This window comes from Grus americana, chromosome 11 (assembly GCF_028858705.1).
Source record: "Grus americana isolate bGruAme1 chromosome 11, bGruAme1.mat, whole genome shotgun sequence".
NCBI lineage: Eukaryota > Metazoa > Chordata > Aves > Gruiformes > Gruidae > Grus > Grus americana.
Genome location: NC_072862.1, coordinates 19254569 through 19275520, shown reverse-complemented (window position 1 = coordinate 19275520; position 20952 = coordinate 19254569). Strand labels below are relative to the sequence as shown.

The following is a 20952-nucleotide window of genomic DNA, read 5'->3' as shown; positions in this document are numbered from 1 at the left end:
TAGCTGGTAATTCTCTAGAGCTACAGTATTACAAAAGCATATACTGCCGAGAATAATGAGATAACCCACAAAGCCTGTTATGGCATACTTACTGACACCCCCCGCAAATGTTGGTTATAATAAAAGCAAAAGGACCATAGGCAACTAGGAATAAATTAAACATGAAATATTGACAGTAAAAAAGGAAAAATGGAGAAAAAACATTGAGAGTTACTTCCTTCCCAGCATGCTATCTAAAATGCTGATCAGGCCATATTCCTAGGTTATCTGGTGCAGTTAGATTGGGGTTATCCCACCTGAAATCATAGCTCCACCTATCTCAACATTCCTCCTTTCACTGCTATGGGTTTAGGTATCAGACATCTCAGCTGATTGTTAAGAACACATGAACATTAAAAAAAAAGCTTCCCACACTGGCAACAGGAGATACGACTTGGGCAGGGAACATGAGCAGCCAGGCTCACGTACCGTGCCCCGAGGCTGTTGGATTAGAGTTGTTAGAGCCTACATCCCTGTCTGTTCCCATTCCTCTATTTATGGACCTGTTGTTCATAAACTTGTCTAATCCCCTTTGGACCTGCTAATACTGCCTGCCTTCACAACATCATGTGGCAATAAAACCCAAAAGATCATTATCTGCTTGCTAAAGAAAGTACTTTCTTCCATCTTTTTTAATGTCACCTTCTACCAATTGTATTGAGCATCCCTAATTCTTGTACTGTTGTATTCTGTGAACAACAGGTTACCCTCCACCATGATTTTGTAAGTCTTGCTCGTATCCCTTCCCACCACCGCTTTTCTCCTCTTCAAGTTGAAGCTCCTCATCTTCTCGCTCTCTCATAAAGAAACGATTCTATGCCGTTAAACAGTTTAGTTGCTCTACTCCATACTCTCCGTAACTACTATATCCTTTTTGGGAGGAGAGATCAGATATCCACACTAACTCAAGACAGGTCAGCACTGAAGTGACCTTCCAGAACTGACCAGTACTGGCAAATTGACAACATTTGCACTCCCCAAAAGAATCTCTCTCAACCAAAACACAACAGAACTAAGACATTAATGGACAGTACACAATCCTTTTCAATAATTGTGGTGTTCTGTGCTAATGCAGAACTTTAACCAATATTCACCCATCAGGAAAAAATAATAATAATCTTCACATTGCCAAGACATTAAAAGTCATTTATTGTACTGCAAATAATATTCTCCTTAAAGCAGAGGGATAACCTATAGGACAAATTCTATACCATCCTCCATCCTCACAGCTGAGACTACCAAAAATTTCTAACCTCTGATAAGTTTTTAGTTGCTATACCAGCCTCTGGAGTGCAAGTTAAAATAGATTTCAGCCTCCAATGACTTATGCCTGCAAATTAACCCGGAACAAAGTTATCCCAAAATCAATGGACTGTAAAGATAGCTTAAAGCTAGTTTTGTGCCAACTACCAACGTAAGCTGCACTTTACATTTCCTGAATGCAAAGAAGAACAATATTCTCCCAAGTTTGAAACGCTGGCCTGAAAACATTTGCCTGTAATGCATTTTATTGTGTTAATGTTTTACTTGTCTAAAAAACAAATATATTACAAAATATATTTCTAGCTTAAATAAGAATTTTCTTCTGAGCCATCCATCACCTTTTCAGGTTGGCTGGTTCTACAGTAAATTTACCATTTGGAATGTTTGCCATACTACATCAGACCCTGATGTCAAACAGATGGGGACAGAAATGCAATGCATGCTCTTGTCCAGCTGGGCAAATAGCAACAACTGAGTATCAAAAGGGAAAGGCATTCAGGCAATACACCACGTAAAGAGGAAGGAATTTTAAGAGCTAGTGCTGGAGAAGGAGAAAAATAAAGGATTGAGAGAAAATAGGACAAACACCCCACCCCACACCCCCCCCGAAATAGATAATACGAAAGAGAAATACATGAAGTTTTTAGGGGAATGGGAAGATTAACACAGAGAGTAATGTGCAACGAGCAAAAAAAAAACTCCATTAAAGATAAAAATTCATACAAAAAAATGGATTGAGAGTTTTGCTTCCATCTCACTTTTTAAATATTTTACATATATAACATTATAAAGAATTATAAAAGTAAATCTTCATGCTTTTACAAAATGAGCTTATAACTAGAGCTGTGGTACTATATCCTCTTAGTAAGATTATAACATGACCGCAGGATTAACAAACAGGAAAATCTAGATTGTGAGAAAGTAGTATTTTTCAGACATAAATCTTTAACAATAATAAGGCAAGCTGAGAAAGACTGGTGAAGTAAATTGATTTTTTTTTCATAAGCATTCTCTCTTGTGGATCCAGCAAAAGTCTCCATTGAAACACCATGTATTTGTTTCAGCCTTTGTTAGGTTTTCAGTCTCTGAAATTTTTGTCCAGCTTCTCTCTATGAAAAGGCTTTTCTGGCTGTGTGCTGACTGCCTCATTTGTGGCAGCTGTAAGCTTTAGCCAGATAACTACAAAAAGAAAGCTTTTTACTGTTCTTTTAAAAATACAAATAGACCTCTGTCCTTATTTCATCTTTATGATGTTTTTGGGTTGGCCTGAGGCATTTTAACGATAATCAAAATGAGAACAGCAGGTACGAAAATGAGTTCTGCATTGTTTAAGCATTCATATACAATTTTAAACTTACAAAGGACAAAAGTCTGTCATTTCAATTTTAGTCTACAAAGCAAGAATAGGTTAGCTAAAAGAAAGTGCAAAGAGAAGATGCAAGCAGATAAACCTGTGAAAACATTCTGTTGTGGGTGACCAACAGATATTAAAGCTGCAAAAGAGATAAACTGGTACCCTTTAGATATATTCATTTTCCCTTCTGAAGGTTTTTGTTGGAGGTTTACAGAGAACACTCCAAACTGCAGTACCATAAAATAATGATGTACAAGACTTGTAACAACTCAAACAAATGATAACAGTGATAAAAAATTACAAGCATCTGATTAGAGATTTGAATTCTGTTACGGACTCAACTTCCTCTCTGGGAAGGCAGTAATGGCTGCGTGCTGATGTTCAACACAAAGGGCCTGGGGAAGCAGAGGTGGTGAATGACAGCTGGTATAAACCTACTTAAACATTTAGGCAGATACAGCTGGTACTTTGGGTGGTGTGAAGGGAATCCACATTAACAAAACACTTCAGATTAGGAGGACGAAAAGGGAAGCTCTCTATCCTGGGATTTTTTACATCATAATACTGCGACTTTGGATTGCTCTAACTGGCTGCATAACTTTATTTGTGACCGACAAATGGAGAAGTCCAGTATTTTACAGGGTTTTTTTCCTCTCCTATTTGTCAGTGACTAAGAAGCTAAAGATGCATTAAGAGAGCATCAAAATAGAAATCTGATATTCAGAATGTTCCACTACTGTAAACATTCAAAATGTTGCAGTTGCAATATATTAACGCATATCTACAAGGCCAGTATTAACATAAACTATAAAACCAAAACCAACTGGTTTGAGATAAGCGGAAACAGAATGGTGACGAACGCCAAGTTTATCCACATTCTATTGACAAAGAGAAGAAAGACCGTTTTCTTCCCTGTAACTTGACATTTTTGCTACAGTCTTCATAACAGTTGGCAAAAGAAGAATGGAAGAGCTGACTCTGAGAGACTCTTCTTTCTAATGTATGCAGAGATATCCAAGAATCTTTCAGTGAACAGTGAAAGCCATTTTTTCATTTATAGTTTCCCTTGAATGTCAGATTTTCTGCTGCTGAATGCACTTCTCAAAGAATAACAAAGTTCTATAACCCCCCCAAATCATCTTATTACTCAGAATAGTGGCCACAGACCGTAATGTCAGCTGTATCTCAGTGCATCTGCAAGGCAGATCTTGCCAGTATTTCTCCTCACTGACAGTGGATTTAAATATTCCCTGCTGTCTCCAGACAGTTTGTCTGTGGCCTCTTTATTACAACTGCTAGACCACACTTCATAATAAGAATTTGTTAGTTCAAAATCACAAACAAGTGAAGACAGATTCCTGCTCCAAAAATGCTGACTAGTTTTTTGGTCACACACTGTTGACCTTAGTTGTTTTCTACTTCTTTTGTTGCTCACCATGACTGATAAGGAATGGGAGATGGGGCATGAGTAACTATTCCCTTCATCAGGTGAAATACAGCATATTTCTCTGGTTTTGAGCCTAGCAGATTTCAAATAAATCATATTAATAAAAGTGCTGCTTTGCATGTCACATAGATTTGGGCAATATTTAATAATTTCTGAAGCATTTCACATATCTGAAACATCTGTGATAATATTCATTAGTTTCTATGAACTTCTGGAATAATGAAGGAGCAAAAACCAGTGCCAACAGCACTAGTTTACCTTGTGAGGAGGATAAAGCAGCAAATGCAGTTTATGGCATCTTGATATTTAATACCTCTTTAGTATCTCATTACCCAACATAGACAAAGTGTTTTCCATAATTCCTTTCCTTCTAGGAGTTACTCACGTGTAAACTTTGAGAACAAAATCCTTCTCTTCTTTTATTTCAGAGATTGACTGAAGTACATCCATGATGCTCAATACTGCACAGCCATATGGGCGGCGATAGTGTAAATGAGGGGGCCCTTTTTTTGAATCATTTAGCAACATGCGACCTAAAATTAAACAAAATTTAAAATATTAGAGATTCACATGGAGCCATTCTGCGCATTCTGTTCTATTATCCCTCTGAATATGCATACGTACAGTAAGTTTCGACTACAGCTTGCAGTCTTCTCTATACTTCCCACTCTTTTTTCTTCTTATATGTTTTCAAATCCAGAGGTCCGTTTGAACCTACCCAACCTACTGGGCTACTTTGATTAAGGCACATCACCTCATTTAGCTAACAAAACACTCAAGGGCAAAGTGAACAGCGTCATGTCTGGCCATCTTTGATTTGCAGCCTCATGACACATATTTGCATCCAGATGGGTTGACTACAAATCATCTCTTGAATGAGCCAAGAATACGGCTTGTACTCACCTCTCCACATCCACACAGAGATTCACTGTGGTTCTTCCATTATAATCCAGTATTTACACAAAATTTCACTTTATACCCTTGCTTTAAGGGAATGTATTATATACTGTGTCATTTATCGTGTTTGTCTTGGAGCGCAAAAGGAGAATTCTGAGACATGAAGCTGCTCAATGATTAACTTCCTATTGCTAAAGCAGTTTTTTAATAGAGTAAAAAATACCACAACCATAAAAATCACTATGATAATCTAAGCCAACTTGTAACATTACACATAATAATTTGTGCAGCACTTCTTTCATCAAGGTTAAAAACTAGCGCTTGAACTACAGCATATCTTTCTACAAGCTTCATTTATCACCTTAAGTGATACAGAATAATTCTAACTTTTAGATGCTTTATAACACAATGAAGTCGGATAATGAAAAACTGATCCTTCTAGCACATCTGTGACTTAGAAGGCATGTTGTCATTCACAGGGCAACACAACAGAGCTATGGTTTCACTTAGTTGTTAAGACCTTCTGTACTTCAGAAAGTATCTGTGGCTGGTAATGGATGCTAAATATCCTTTCATTGCAAACACTACCTAGCCATTTTTCAGGTAACGGAAAAGCTGAAAAACATGAAAGTGCACTACTCAGTTGTTCAGAATAATACAACGAAAGAAGCTGTCTGTTATTCCTACTATACGTTGTTAACGTTTTAGGTCTAAATATTTGAAATAAGTCATACTTAACATAGGTAAAATATTTACTTGCTAATTTCTCAGTGAAAGTACACACATTCATAATTTAGAACCATTTAACTCCCTGTTACTAACTAATTATATCCTTTTTAACTAGAGCTTTTTTCTATCAACACTTTCCATCTAAAAGAGATTCTAGTGATTTAATTCACATACCAGAAGTCATATAGTCATTTCACTTAAACACACTGCTGGGCTAAAAAAAAATTCATCTAGCTGTCCATGAACTACTTTGAGCACTGCACTATGTTGTATAAGACACATTCTAAATTCAACTTCATTCATAAACACTTTCCATTCTTGCTACTGCAAATCTCAGAAAGAATAAATGAAGCCTAGCCTGGCCTACGAATAGTCAGAGAAATCCATTCTGTGAAGGGTGAATAGTCAAACAATTGGCAAGGAAGGGCTTTCTTCCTTGGGTAGGGTCAGGTCTAGGTACTAATGCATCCAGGTCCCTCCTTCGGATAGCTCTCTGCGAGCAGCCAAGAGAACCTGAAAAGAATCACACGTATGTTGCTGAATGTTGGGCTCCAAGCTTGATAGGCTCCCAGCAGGCACGTACTGCTGCTAATGCTCCTTTTTGGCATCAGCAGGTAGAAAGAACACCTGACAGGTGTGACAGCTTCCCTGCTCTTACATTTTACAGACATCTCCCCAAACTCAAATGTGGGCTCTTGGAAGCACTGCAAACTCCTACAGCGATAAACAGATCTTTATATGTATTTGCCTAACAGCCTCTGATTTACTAGATGTGAATGGCCAGGTATGCTGCTGTCCCGCCCTGTAAACTAGCTATATATCATCAGTAAAAATACCTCATTTGAAATTTTTGAACATTAAACAAAAAGCCTTTTTATTTCCTCCCTCCTCCTCCAAATGTGGTTTTTAATCAAGTATTTTGTTTCAGACTGAGAAAAAAAAATAAATCACTGTTAAACAGTCACCAGTAACCTTTTAACGCTTAGCTACATATGGTCTGAATATTAATCTCAGAGACAGGCATGCTCTGTGAGTTTTCTAAATCATTACAATGTCAGTTAAGTAAAACATACATTTAAAAATACTGTAAAAACATTGTTAATTGCATATAATTCAAGTAGTAAATCATACTGTACCTATTCGAATTACATGGGCAACTATGTACAAATCTCTCTTCATGTCCTTGCTGCTGAGATCCTAAAAGATTGGGGGAAAAAAAAGACGTTAAAAAAAGGAACACATTCCACTTCCAAAATAAGTGCCTGCAAAGCTCCCATGAAGAATAATAAGGACTACACAGTATTACTCTCCATTCATTTAGCTCTTGCATCTTTAAATAAGAGAAAGTATTATTATTTCTGATTTACAGTGAGAAAAATAAAGCATAGAAGGATTATATTTGGTTGGAATGTTCTTTAGAAGGGAAAGAAATGAAATATTCTGACTCCATTGACCAGTGATGCTGCATCAAAATTCTAGCAAACATTTTAAATGTTCATTTAATCCTTAATTCAAACACATTATTTGACTGTATTAAATTTACAAAGTAAATTTAAACCCCTGAATTACCTGAGCTGCAACCCATTCTGGCCTCCTTCACCTCATGCCCTGATTGCAGGTCCCAGGCCTGTCCCTAACCCTGTTCCTTTGCTTCTGCTTTCCTTTTTTGGCTTTTGACTTCTCATCACAGAGTATCTTAGTCTCACATGATGGCTCTTGCAGCACGACTGTCAAAATTTAGATAAAACTTTGAAGTTTTATTTTCTATGTGGATAGGTGCAATTCCTCAGAACAAGCAAAAGTCTGAAGAGGAAAAAAGGTAGGAGACTCAGAGACATGGCTTATCTTAATGCTTTTGAATGTGCAGCTTTAATCCTGTTTGATATATGTTCATTACACTATGAAAGCAGCAAGGCAGTGTCTCAACCATGCATAGAACCTACAGGCTTTAACTGTATGAGTTGATGGGAGCCAAGGGGAGCTGGTTCATAGTTGACCTTCTTACATTTAGTTCAAAATCAGGGTAGGCTGCATGCAAGCTGCTGACTGGAAATGCCCTCTGTCCCATTCTAACTGCTGAAGCATACCAAGGGATTATTTGGGGAGCATGGTAGCCTGAAAGTGCCATGTTTAGCTAAAAACATTCTAATGGTTTAAGTAGCATAGATGGTCACTCTTATATTTAGTATGTTCGAAACAGCGATAGGGTATTGGAAAAAAAACTAAGAAATAAACTCAGTTTTAAGATGAGGTAATTGCTTAAGCAAAATACAGGACCTTAACATCTCCCAAAAGTGATTTTTATGGCAAGCAACTATATACGTGGATGAAAACTCTGAAATTCCATGTTACAGAACAGCAGGTCCAAACTTTTATAAAAATGAGCTTGAAGAAAAGCCAAAAAATGGGAAGACAACCTACAGAAGAGTAAAAGCGAAGTTGAAGCTAATGAAGACAAAAAGGTATTATTGACTCTGACAAATCTTTAGTATTAAAGATAACAAATTATGAAAATAATGCATAGAGTACTTGTCAATAATTCATTACTGCAGCATTTTGCATTCGCATGTTAGAAGCCGTCTTAATTGCAATTTACTTGGCATGTTGTATTTCTGATAAGATTATAAACAGATCAACTTCTAAGACATTCCTCCCCCACATTTTTTTTTAAATTGGAGGAAAGAGCTAAAAAACATTTCTTCCTAAAAACATTAGCATTGTTCAACAAGTTTTCCTTAATTACTAATTTTCAAGACAAGATTTTAACAGGTAATATGCACTGTGAGAATATTCATTCCTGTTTTAGACCAATGCAAAAAGGCTCCTTGTGCAACAGCTGCTGCCTCTCTCTCCCTCTACTAAGTGCTATCATCTTATTCTTATGTACTGACTTAGGCCATACAGCCTCCAAATTCTCCCTAAACGTAAAGGGCTCCAGTCATTTCTCAAGAGAAAAACAACTGGAAACGCAAAATGATTAATGTATTCTTCCTAAGAATATGGGAGAGCGAGTGAAGTGTGTGCGCATGTGAGAGAGAAACATCCAAAAAGGAGGTTTTAAGCTTGGTTATTGTTGTTCACTCCTCCTCTCACACTGATGCAATGGACATCACCTCACATCACTCTCAAACAATTTGGTTTGTGTGTTTGTACAAAATATTTTCAACATAAGGCTTTTTAAAAACAGCTCTAGGCCTATATATATGACTTTACAAAGAACTTGAGATGATAGCTATGTGTTCATGTTTCTTCACTTTCTTTTTCCTTTTCAATTGAATAAAGATATCCATCCCAGTGGTAACAGTAACTTCTAATACATACAGTTGTGTGGGAAGAACAACACTGGTGGATTCATCTACACGCAAACATAGCTTGGCCTTCTAATACTACATTTTTTTGGAAAATACAATGCAAAAATCAACTGGAAAAATCTCAGATTCAGATAAAATCTTTTATTTTTCTTTTAAAAATAAACAACTAAGTGGTATTAAAACCACCATAAAAGGAAATAATGCAATTTTTACAAAAAAGGGAGGAGGAAATTTTAAACTGCAGACATCTAAGTTGTGTAATACCTAGTTTGAACCAATTTAGTGAATTAAAAATCATATTTTGCTGGAAGCTAAAACATGCACTTTAATTCACACAGCAAATTACTTCCCCACGTGACTTGAGAAACCAAATCTCAACAACTGAGATGATGATGGCAATGCACATAAACACTGAACTTCAGATTATAATGACATATAACACAATAAAATCTGGGCACAGTGACTGAGAAATAGGCATAAAGATAATTCATTCTAAGGAGAAGTTTCAGTCCCTCTCAAATAGCGTTATATTGCTAAATTACAGCAGACAAGTAAGAGAGTCATGGCTGAATCTTCTTACTCCATACAAAAGGAGCACTGCATTTTTCTGGGCAGCATACGCAGAGAGTTGCAAATATGCTGTTTGGTATGCTTACTATACCTAGCAGATGATGTCTCTCTGAAGCCAAAGAATTAAGCTATATAAATCTTCCTTAGTGTTTTCTCTTCAAGTCCTATTTTGCTGCTGCATGAATAAGGGAACATACTTTCTAGGCTTTCTTCATCACCTAACATACCAGTGTAGCATATGGTATGCTTTATCTTGTATGTCTTGGAGAAATTGAAGTTCCACGATAAGAAGGAATTGGACATAGCTTTAATCTCAGTAGTGCCTGACAATACATTTCAAAAAGCAAAAAACCCCTTGGAGGTAGTACTTAATCTAGTAATAGAATTTTGAAAATATCTGTGATTTGACATGGGGAATTTTATTATGCTATCGGATTACCAGTTCTAATTAACAGCAATTTAGAGAACTATTTTTTTCAAAGGGCAACTGTCAAAATATCAGAAAATGGTAGGGCATGCACATATTGATGGGTTCACACTTTAGTCGCTTTTTGATTTCACAAAAAATATACTGTGTCACAGTCAAAAGACAAAAACTGTGGGCCCAGATGGTCTTGTATTTCATTTTGTACAGCAGAGGCTTTTTACAAGGGGAGAAATTCTTACTATGACATGGACCAAACAATCAAACACTCCAACCCCTGTGAGGAAGTTTTCAGCTAATTTCTTTGCAGAGAATCCTGACTTAGGACTCAGAAGAGGACAAACTACATTTATTATTTGCTTCTGTGCAATATAATGGATGGAGCACCTCTCCTGTGAGGACAGGCTGAGAGAGTTGGGATTGTTCAGCCTGGAGAAAAGGCGGCTCCGGGGAGATCTAATTGCGGCCTTCCAGTACCTGAAACGGGCCTACAGGAAAGATGGTGAGGGGCTGTTTATCAGGGAGTGTAGTGACAGGACAAGGGGGAATGGGTTCAAGCCGAAGGAGGGTCGATTTAGATTAGATGTTAGAAAGAAATTCTTTACTGTTAAGAGTGGTGAGGCACTGGAACAGGTTGCCCAGAGAGGCTGTGGAGGCCCCATCCCTGGAAGTGTTTAAGACCAGGCTGGATGGGGCTTTGGGCAACGTGGTCTAGTGGAGGGTGTCCCTGCCCATGGCAGGGGGGTTGGAACTAGATGGGCTTTAAGGTCCCTTCCAACCCAAACCATTCTATGATTCTATAAATATTCAGTTTCTAGAAAGGTGTTAGCACTGTATCCACAGGGGGGTTATTTCCCACATCCTTCTGAGCTTCTTAAATGATACTAGTTGATAAACAAAATAATTTCATAATAATTTTAAGAGCATGGCTTTTTAGAAAAAACACCCTTAAATTCCCCTCCCATATCAGGAAGGGAAAAGAGTTACTTTATAATAATAACCATTTATAATAATGGTTAGTTCTTCCTCAGAGGCAACGCGGAGTAATGTATTTAACAAAAATAGCAAGCTTATACTGCGTAGTTACATTTTAATTCAGACACGGGGATGTTTCTAAAGCGTGCATAGGCTGAGGTTTGCTTGAGTGAGCTTTAGTCTTCAGAGGAAGCAGTTTCTCACCTCTGGTATGATATGACAAGCAGATTCAAACCCAAAACCTAAGTAATTTTGATATCTTACACAAGGAGACAGCTGAACCCCTAGAAGCAACAGAGATAGCCAGAAAAGACAGGGATACCTTAAATTATCTAAGATACAGGGCTTCTTGCCTCTGGGAAAGAGTAGAGTTTTAGAAAGATACTGTGGGGTGGAGGGGATGGCGAGGAAATAACTAACTAGATTTAAAGGCAAGACTAACATAAACTTGGGAAAAAACCTGGAAATCATAGAACTACCTTATTTCGGAAGCATTTAATAATTAAGAAATTATGATAAGATAGAACCATTGCAGATAAAATGGTTAATCAAAAAGCTATTATTTGTTGCTCCTTTGCTTTAGAAAGTTCTTTGAATACATTGATGGAAAATATTGTATCAGAAATGTGCAATTTTTTGCACAGATTTTCCCCAATTATAAGAATTCCCATTATGTAGAGTATACATTCTACCAGAGAGAGTGACAGACAACAAGTCTAAGCATCTCTGAGAGCTGATACTGAGGCAGCTTTGGTATTTTTGTATTGTTAAATAGAAAGGTAGCTTGAGAGTCACCTCTGATCAGGACAGGTACTATAGAGCGGCACGTGTCTGCAGCACTCAGGGCTGGCCTCTTTTAGACTAGGTTGGCCCCATTCGTAATATGCAGCAGGTCTCTTCTGGAACTATGTTATGCCCCTGGCTGTAGCATATCATTATTCTTTTTGTATTGTTGAAACTGTGTAAAGACACTGTTACCTCTGCTGACGTTTAATCAGCCAGTAGCACTTTACTGAAGGTATACCAAAACCAGAACTGCTACTGATGTCAGCATCAATGTCAGTGCTATTTTTGGATTGATCTGCATCTCTCATATCCAGATGGAGGCAGAACTGAGCATCCTTACATCTGGCCAGATATGCTCTGTTCCCTAAGAGGAGAAATGCAGCTATCATCTTAAAGGAGAAAAGGGAACAGTGCTGGGAACCATGCCTATTTCAGTGTCCAGCCCTGCTTGACCTTACAGGGTTTCATTCCCAGAACTAAAGCTCCTACCAGAGCTGTCTGCCATCTTTTTTTCTTCACTAGAAGTAAAAATACTTCTGTCAAAGAACTTCTAGCATGTGCACTAGCTAAAGGTGAGTCACGATGGAAGGTGTTTATCACACTTGGGATCTGAAATTCCTTACAGTTATTCTGTGATGAGCTGTTAAGTTTCAGTGTCTCTAGATTTCCATATTCTTTCTGAGAAGTGACAGATAAAATCATGGTTTGACACATGATTCTGAGGCAATTTTTAACAGAATTTAAGACCAGTGCAGAATGGACAGTAAAGCCTGAGTGTTTTGAAACTACCTTTCTGGCATAACCAAAATGATAAAACAAGAAGACAGTTAGGTGAGACGTGAGTCTGAAGAACTAAAAGGAAGTCAATCTTAGCTGGCTATTTCACTCCCAACTGAGGTATCATCTGGTAGGAGCCACAGACGGGTATTACTTATCCTGTCTTTCTGGCACAGATGGTTAAAGACTGCTGGTACAGTTGGTTGTATCTGCTTTGCGTCAGGACGGGGTAGCTATTCGCACAGACCTGCTGTAGAAACTTAAGCAAGTCAGTGTTTCCTTTATTACAACCAACTCTCTGTAGCTCAACTTGGCTGCTGCTTCTGCAGCACATCCCGGTCTTTCTGTTCCACCACACATGCTGTGCTGCTGACCTGGGAGGCTACTGCTGCAGCATCTACCTGGGGCTGCTACACACTCTTGAGTGGGCCATGACAAAAATCTGTTTGGAGAATTTTCTGGTTTTCTGTGTGCATGTATCTGTTGTTGTAGTTGTTCTTCTAACTGCGGTTCTGAAAAAAATTGCCTTCCTTTATGTTCAGGCCAACGTAGCTTTTTCCTGTACACTGTTATCTAAGAACATAGTACATGCAACAAAAATATTCAAAATTTCAAACTGTAAGCAGGAATAAATGCACTTAAAAGGAAATACTTCAGAATATTTACTTAGCCATAAAAATAATTTAGAAGTCCATCCATTTTCTTATGTTAACATTTAGTTATACCCACAACAAAACTTAGAAACAGCTTCCGTTATACTCAATATATGGGAAAGGAAGAATTGGTTTTTTCCCCCTCAGGGAGACTACATCTACAATCATACTACTGTAAGGGAAGAAGAAATGGAACAGAGACATACTGTGAAAAGTGCACACATTCGATCTATCTTCTCTGGATTCCTGGGGCCTCCATTCTTGTTTAACCGCACCATAAACCTCTCACTAAAAAAGCAAACAATATTAAAAAAATAAATAAGAGTTTCATGTACACACTTCAACATAAAAATACAGGTAGATATGTTGTTTTTTAAAAGATGCACTAGGTATTATATTTTTTTTTAATTCCCAAAGCATATGAAGCAGTACTCACTGATCTAGATAAAATTACATGGAATAGTATAGAAGACTTTCAATAGCAAGTACTCTGCATGTGAAAACATCATGTTGATGCATATTCATGATGCAATAACATTAAAATAATGTGAATATATGAGGCACAGGATTTGAACACATTACAAGTACTTCAAGCAAAGGCTAAGGCACACTTGCTGAGGCGTACACTGCCTTTGGTAAAACTGAGTTCATTAAAACCCACTCAAAACTACAAGTAACAAGAATACCAATTAAGCAATCTCCTTCAACATATACTATTTATAGAAGCAATATACTAATTCAAACATATTAAGATTCAATTGATAGAACTGCTTATCAATCAAATTAAACAGTCCTTTTACCAGCAAAATCAGTGTTTATAGCCAGACTACAAAATACATAATCCTTACTATGGATGGTAAGTCATGGACATTGATATTGTTTCTTAAGACAGACAGAGAATTCATGTATACAAATAGATTAGATGAGTAAGAGTAATTTATTTACTAGATGTGCAACAACACACTAAGTATTGACCAGAATTTCCTTCCTACAGATTCAGAGAAGTAAAGCAAGAGCACAACATTAAATCTTCTAGTTACATTTCCACTATATCACAGATCCTTTCAATTTTATCCAGTATTGACTGTATCGACTCTAGTAACCTTTATTTGACTAAAACACATTTTCCAGCATATTATCCACCGTTGGCCTGAAAAACTATGAAAATATAGAGTATGCACTACTTCTTTTGGTAGCTTGCTCCAAAAGGCTATTCATCCCTGCTGTTAAAATGCATGGGTTAACATCAACTTGGACATGTCCGGTTTCAGTGCTTAGCCACTGCTTTCTGTGACACTTTCTTCTGTATGTTAAAGAGCTCTTTAGAAAAGATAATTTCTTACAGAGTAGTGGTATCAGTCATTAATTATATTACGCAATCAAATGTCTCTCCAAACAAGTAAGCAATTTAAGAAACAGTAAGCACTGTTAAGAAATTCAAGAAAAAGTGCTGGAATCGTTTTACAGAACTTATCCATAGTGCAATTTTTCAACACCATTTCATGAACAGTTCTAAAAATGTAAGTTTGTAACCGTCTAGTATTGGTACCACCTACACCATAAATACAAATATACACATATCTGCATTTCACACATATGAAATTAAGTCCCTACTAATCCTAACTGTAATTTAATCAAACCTCACAATTAGCCTTTTTACTACAGCATTATGCTGTGAGTTCATTTGAAGCAACCTGTCCATTATAAATACTGATACATTTTCTGAATTGCTACTTTGATCCCTAATTCTGTAAGTGTGACTTGTTATACACTTTTGCATGTTTATTTGCTTAAGTTTATCTTGCTAAGCAATCCACATCATGCTCTCTGGCTGTTTCAGTCTCTCTATTACTCACTACTAATGCAACCTCCATGTATCCCACAACCTCATTCAGCAGTAATTTTAATTAACTTCCAGCAGATGCTTATAACCACAGAGATTGCTAACATGCCCCAAAGAAACCCACAAGAAACGGATATTTAATGATTCTTTACCTACAACTACTTTCTGAGGTGTCAATTAGTAAGTTAAGAATGTTTTATGGCATGGTATAATCTAATCTTTTAGTAAGAATTTTATGATGCATTAAGTGGAGTGCAGTATAATAATACAACTTCAGTACATTAAAGTAACAGTTACTTTACAATAATATTACACCTTCATATTTACCTCTACCTAGTACACAAATCACAAAAAAACAAATCAGAATTTTTAAAATAAGACCTATTTTCAGTAAAACCACATCAATTACATTTTTAAGCTTTATCACGAAAACTCAGTCTTCTGCCCTTTATTTTATGGGTAATTGATTAAGGTTGTAAAAACCCATAGTAGCAAGCAATTCAAGCAGGATGGCAAAAGGGGTTGCTCCTCCCAGCTGTTCGCCTCAGTCCTTTGTTGCTCAGAAGGGCCACGCAAACAGGACCTCCAGCGCTACCTGAACAATTACACTGCAGAACTCTAAATATTAACATAAACTGAAATAGGTGCTAGTTTAGCACCAGTTACAGTTGCTGGCATTCAGCTCTCCCTACTCAACAAATTTCAGAAGAGGAGCAGGCAGGACAGGTTGCAGGGATGCCCACAGGTGAGCTCAGTTTAATACAGGGAATAAAGCAGAAGATAACTTGTACATCATAAATTTCCAAACAGGAATCATGCTTTATATCATTAAAAATATGTAGTAATTTAAAGAGGTATCAACTCATAGCCATGTTCTTTCCAAGCCACAGCAATAAACATCAATATTTCCAATGCCTTCAAAAACACTGCTTAGGGAGACTTTAATTTTAATAAATAAATTTAATTTTAATCCTTGAATCAGTTTAATTGTACAATCTTTCATTTAGAAAGATTAGGAGGTAACATACATTTAATTTTTGTTACAAGTATAATTTGTAAAACATGTCTCCTTCCACAAAGTAAAACTCCTTAAAGAAAACAAACAAAAAACCTATCATGACCTACAGAGTTACGAAAGTTACTTTCATAAAATAAACACTGATCCTCTTTAAAACTGAACTTGAAACTAAATGATTACAGTTTATTTGTTAAATGTAAATTCGCCAACACTCCCTACTGGTACACTGAAAAATGATTACTATGCCTTATGCATATTAACTGTGTCCCATTTTTAAGGATAAAAGCATAAAATAGATCCAGACTGTAGAAAAAACACCTCTAGCAAACTATTCTTTCACTTCTGCTGCTGGGAATGTAATCCAGCTGCCAAACAGGGGTGCAACAGATGAACACAAAGCTAATACATGCAGCCTAGGATCAGGAGGAAACAACAAGCAGAAGATTATGAGCAATATAAATCACGTCTGCAGGGGAAATTGTGTTCACTGGTGAACATATCCATCCAAAATCAAAGTGTAATCAAAGCTGGCTCACTCGTATTTGATTGCAAATCCCTGGAAGTTATTATAGCCTATATAATAAACACCTGGAATATCCTCACTTTCATTGCAGTGGCCAGATCAAGGCTGGTTCTCTTAATTCAGAGGATGACTGATGTTTTGAAGGGAAACCAAACCACTAGCAGAGCACCAAGCTCTTCTCAAGATGAGGAAAAGTAGAAATTTGAAAATGTACTACTAAGAGTATTTTCGAATTCTGGGATAAAAATACAGGAAATATATACTACTATCCAATATTATAGAAGCAGAACATGCTGATACACAGATAAACTGAGTCGAGATCAAAACCAGACAAATCGTAACAATGGCCCTCCATATGAAAGGTCTTACACTACTATGCTCTCTCCAACAATGTCCAGTAGTGGATAATTAGGGAAACAATCGAAGAAGAAAGAAAGCAGGCAGTAATACTCTGCTGATATGTACTATCAGCTTACACCAAAGTGAAGCTCAAGAATAGCAGCAATATCTTTAAGTTTAATAGTCCTGGATATATTGAACCCAGGAAAGTATTCAGGCTGTCATGCTTAAAAAAATTCTCACTGGCCATTTACAGAGTTACTACCTGAGAGAGAACTTTACAGTAATTTATAATATATGTATGTACCATACAAATGCATATATATAAGCACTATACAACATAGTTTAAGAATTAAAACTCATTAAATTGAAGTTTTTCAAGAAATAATGTTACAAGTGCTCTTTTACCTCCACTGATCTTAATAGTGTTACATACTATATTTTAAATCTCCCATAAGTTCTATATTTTTGAACTTCCAACACAGGTTTTCTTTGAAAAATTATTTCAGCACTAACAAGCATTTCATTTTCCTAACTGAAGTGGAATACAATACTGTATGCCACAGAATCCTGTGCAGGCTGTCCCTCTGACAATGGCAGAGAAGGGACTGTCTTTGAGCTGAGACAGTCTATTTATACCTGATTCATTACCAAAAGTTGTATTGCTTAGTCTGCTTTCAAAATATCCAGAGAGAGATATTCTGGAGGCTCATTTGATAGCCTCTTGCAAGGTTTTATGCCATTAACAAATGGAAATCTTTCAAAATTTGCAACTCACCCTTTTTCTTGTTACAGCCACAGAGAAAATCTGGTTCCTGCCCCCATATTCCAGTGCTTTTCAAGAAACGAAGCAGAACACCATCTTTCCACCTGCCTATTCATCAATTGTTCGCTTATTCCAGCATTACTTCAGTAACAACCTTTAAATTCCTTCCTTTAATTTCCAGTGCTCCCTTGAGTCCTCTTGAGCTTTTGTCACTAAATAATTAAGGGGACTTTGAGGCAACCACAGCATTTGAGAACTGTGGAACATGAAGAGGCATTCTGTCGAAGAGAACATCTACCGACAGGACAAGGAGAACGAAAAGACAGCAGTGCTAATAGGCCATCTTAAAAGACTAAGGCACCTCAAGTTTTTCCACCTTTCCTTGCAGGTCATTTATCATAAACGTACCATTTTGTTTCTCAGCTCCACAATTTCTCTCATCTTTAGTATTACTGCTCAAGAACAACTTATAGAAACTAGTCTAAATATTCCACTAAGGTTTCACAAGTGCTGATAATGTTAGTACATCCTGGAATGGGACTTGAACCTTTTTACACTGTTAACCCATATTATCATCTAGTTAGTCAGATGCTCCTCATTTTACAGTTGCAAATTTATTTCTATGTCAAAGGAAAACAGCAAGAATAACCCTGTTTTTGATTATCTGAAGATCCACTGTCTTCAGCTATCAGTATAGCTCCTTTTTTAGACAAAGATACATGCATTTAGGGTCAAGAAATTTAATAGGAATTCAATCAATTTCTTATTTTGGGAGCTACTTCCTTTGAAGGAGTTCAGTCTTCACTGTGTCTATTCCTCAAGCTTATCTTCTGCACAAAGACAAAAGCATACATAGAATCTAGACAACATGAAAGTCCAGTTTAGTAGACCAAAATATTAAATCTGAGTAAATTCCATATGGAAATAATTGCCCATGATTGCATGCATTAAGCATTATTTTTATTGTAATTGAATATGCCCTAATTGCTTAAAGAAAACAGATACACGGTTCTCTGTTAAAAAAACTCCCACCCTCAAATATATCATAAGGAAAATTTAAAACCCCAGGAATTACAATTGCCAAATGAGTGGTGGAAATTAAGTATGGGGAGGTACTGAGTATTTGATGCAATCAGACTGCTTGATCAAACTACTGTCAAAAAAAATTTACCATTTTCAGCTACTCTGAAACTACAAAAATACAGCAAAGCCAGTTCTCATACATAAAATCAGAGATAAGAAATGCACCAAAACAGAGAAAAGAATTAACATTTTTACCTTGTTGAGTTCAGAACTAAGACGTGCCACATCAGTAGCAGTATCTTAAACAAAAGCTCATTTATTCCTCTTGCTCCTACATGCTATAAGCGATCTTCAATTACTCTAACTGCAAGATCTCCTCCTGTGCTAACTCACATCATAGTGAAACCACCTCTTGTGTAGCAGTAAGTCATCTTTTACAATCACTCACATGGTCAGTAATTGCTAAAGCTACTCAAATATAAGAAACATTGCTCTGATAAGCAAAGTCAAATAGCTTCTTGTTCTTGTACTTGAAAGGAAGAAAAATGAAAGAAGCATAGTGTCTCACTTCTTGGCTTCCTTTAACTGTCTGAAAAGCAGGACCATACTGAACTGGCATCTGTTTCTGCAAAAAGGAAGGAAGCAATCAATGGTGTGGGACACTACATTTTCAGCATGAAGGAAGGGGCAAACAGGGACAAAATTTACTGTTGGGTGATCAGGAGTGGCATTATGCCTGCGGGGAGTTTTTGTTATTGAGGTTGGTTGTTTGTGGGGCTTTTTTTGCATAACATGAGAAGATGACAACAAAAGGCCTGGCAAAGAGCTTGGAATGGATTAGTGAGCTCCCTTGTATTAACTCACTGGCAGGTTTAATTAGTGTGGGATTGTGAGGCAAAAATCCCGTGTATCAATTTATGACTGTACAGCATTAATAGATGCACAGTGCCAAAGCAATGGTAGTCTGCAGAGAGACTGCAGACCAATTTTCTGTTTGAGTTGGAAACTGATGATAAACAACACAGATTTTAAAAAAATTTCTTTAACAACGTATAGGAGATCGGTTTTCTGAAGCAGAGACAGTGACACATTATGGCGTCAATCCCCTTAAGCAGAAACGTCAAATCTTTGTGTTGGGTTTGCGTGGCAGGGTTTTGGTAGCGGGGGGGCTACAGGGGTGGCTTCTGTGAGAAGCTGCTAGAAGCTCCCCCTGTGTCTGATAGAGCCAATGCCAGCCGGCTCCAAGACGGACCCGCCGCTGGCCAAGGCCAAGCCAATCAGCGCCTCTGTGATAACATATTTAAGAAGAAGAAAAACACTTAGAGAGGGAGAGCTTTTGCAGCCGGAGAGAGGAGTGAGAAGATGTAAGAAACTCTGCAGACACCACGGTCAGTGCAGATGGAGGGGGAGGAGGAGCTCCAGGCGCCGGAGCAGAGATCCCCCTGCAGCCCCTGGTGAAGGCCATGGTGAAGCAGGCTGTCCCCCTGCAGCCCATGGAGGAAGGATGAGGGGGTGTAGAGATTCCACCTGCAGCCCGTGGAGGACCCCACGCCGGAGCAGGCGGAGGCACCTGAAGGAGGCTGCGGCCCGTGGGAAGCCCACGCTGGAGCAAGTTCCAGGCCGGACCGGTGGACCTGTGAAGAGGGGAGCCCACGCCAGGGCAGGTTTGCTGGCAGGACTTGTGACCTCGTGGGGGACCCCACGCTGGAGCAGTTTGCTCCTGAAGGTCTGCACCCCGTGAGAGGGACTCCATGCTGGAGCAGGGGAACGATGAGAGGAGTCCTCCCCCTGAGGATGAAGAAGCGGCAGAAACACCGTGAGATGAACTGACCGTAACCCCCACTCCCCGCCCCCCTGTGCCGCTGAGGGGGGGAAGGTTGAAGCCGGGAGTGAAGTTGAGCCCGGGAAGATGGGAGGGGTGGGGGGAAGTGTTTTAAGAGTTGATTTTATTTTCTCATTCCTCTACTCTGTTTTGCCTAGTAATAAATTAGATGAATTCCCTCTCTAAGTTTGGTCTGTTTTGCTCGTGACAACAATTAGTGAGTGATCTCTCCCTGTCCTTATCTCGACCTACAAGCGTTTCGTTATGCCTTTTCTCCCCTGTCTAGTGAATAAGGGGAGTGAGAGAGCGGCTCTGGTGGGCACCTGGCCCCCAGCCAGGGTCAACCCACCACAATCTTGTACCTTTCCCTTGCCTTAAACAATGGTTCTGTAG

The 20952-nt window shown here is 38.0% G+C and overlaps 1 protein-coding gene across 13 annotated transcripts in view; it reads right to left on the bottom strand.

The window, feature by feature from the left end:
- DOCK3 (dedicator of cytokinesis 3) overlaps positions 1-20952 on the bottom strand; it is a 224773-nt gene that overhangs the window by 94394 nt on the left and 109427 nt on the right. For 12 of the 13 annotated variants that reach the window (XM_054838228.1, XM_054838236.1, XM_054838229.1 and 9 more), the window contains exons 10-12: positions 13432-13513; positions 6866-6926; positions 4489-4636 (exon numbers count right to left, since the gene is read on the bottom strand). In XM_054838228.1, coding sequence (XP_054694203.1) covers positions 4489-4636; positions 6866-6926; positions 13432-13513 — 291 coding nt within the window. Of the gene's footprint in view, positions 1-4488; positions 4637-6865; positions 6927-13431; positions 13514-18992; positions 19040-20952 lie in introns of those variants that run through there. The other variant, XM_054838240.1, reaches the window with a different exon arrangement.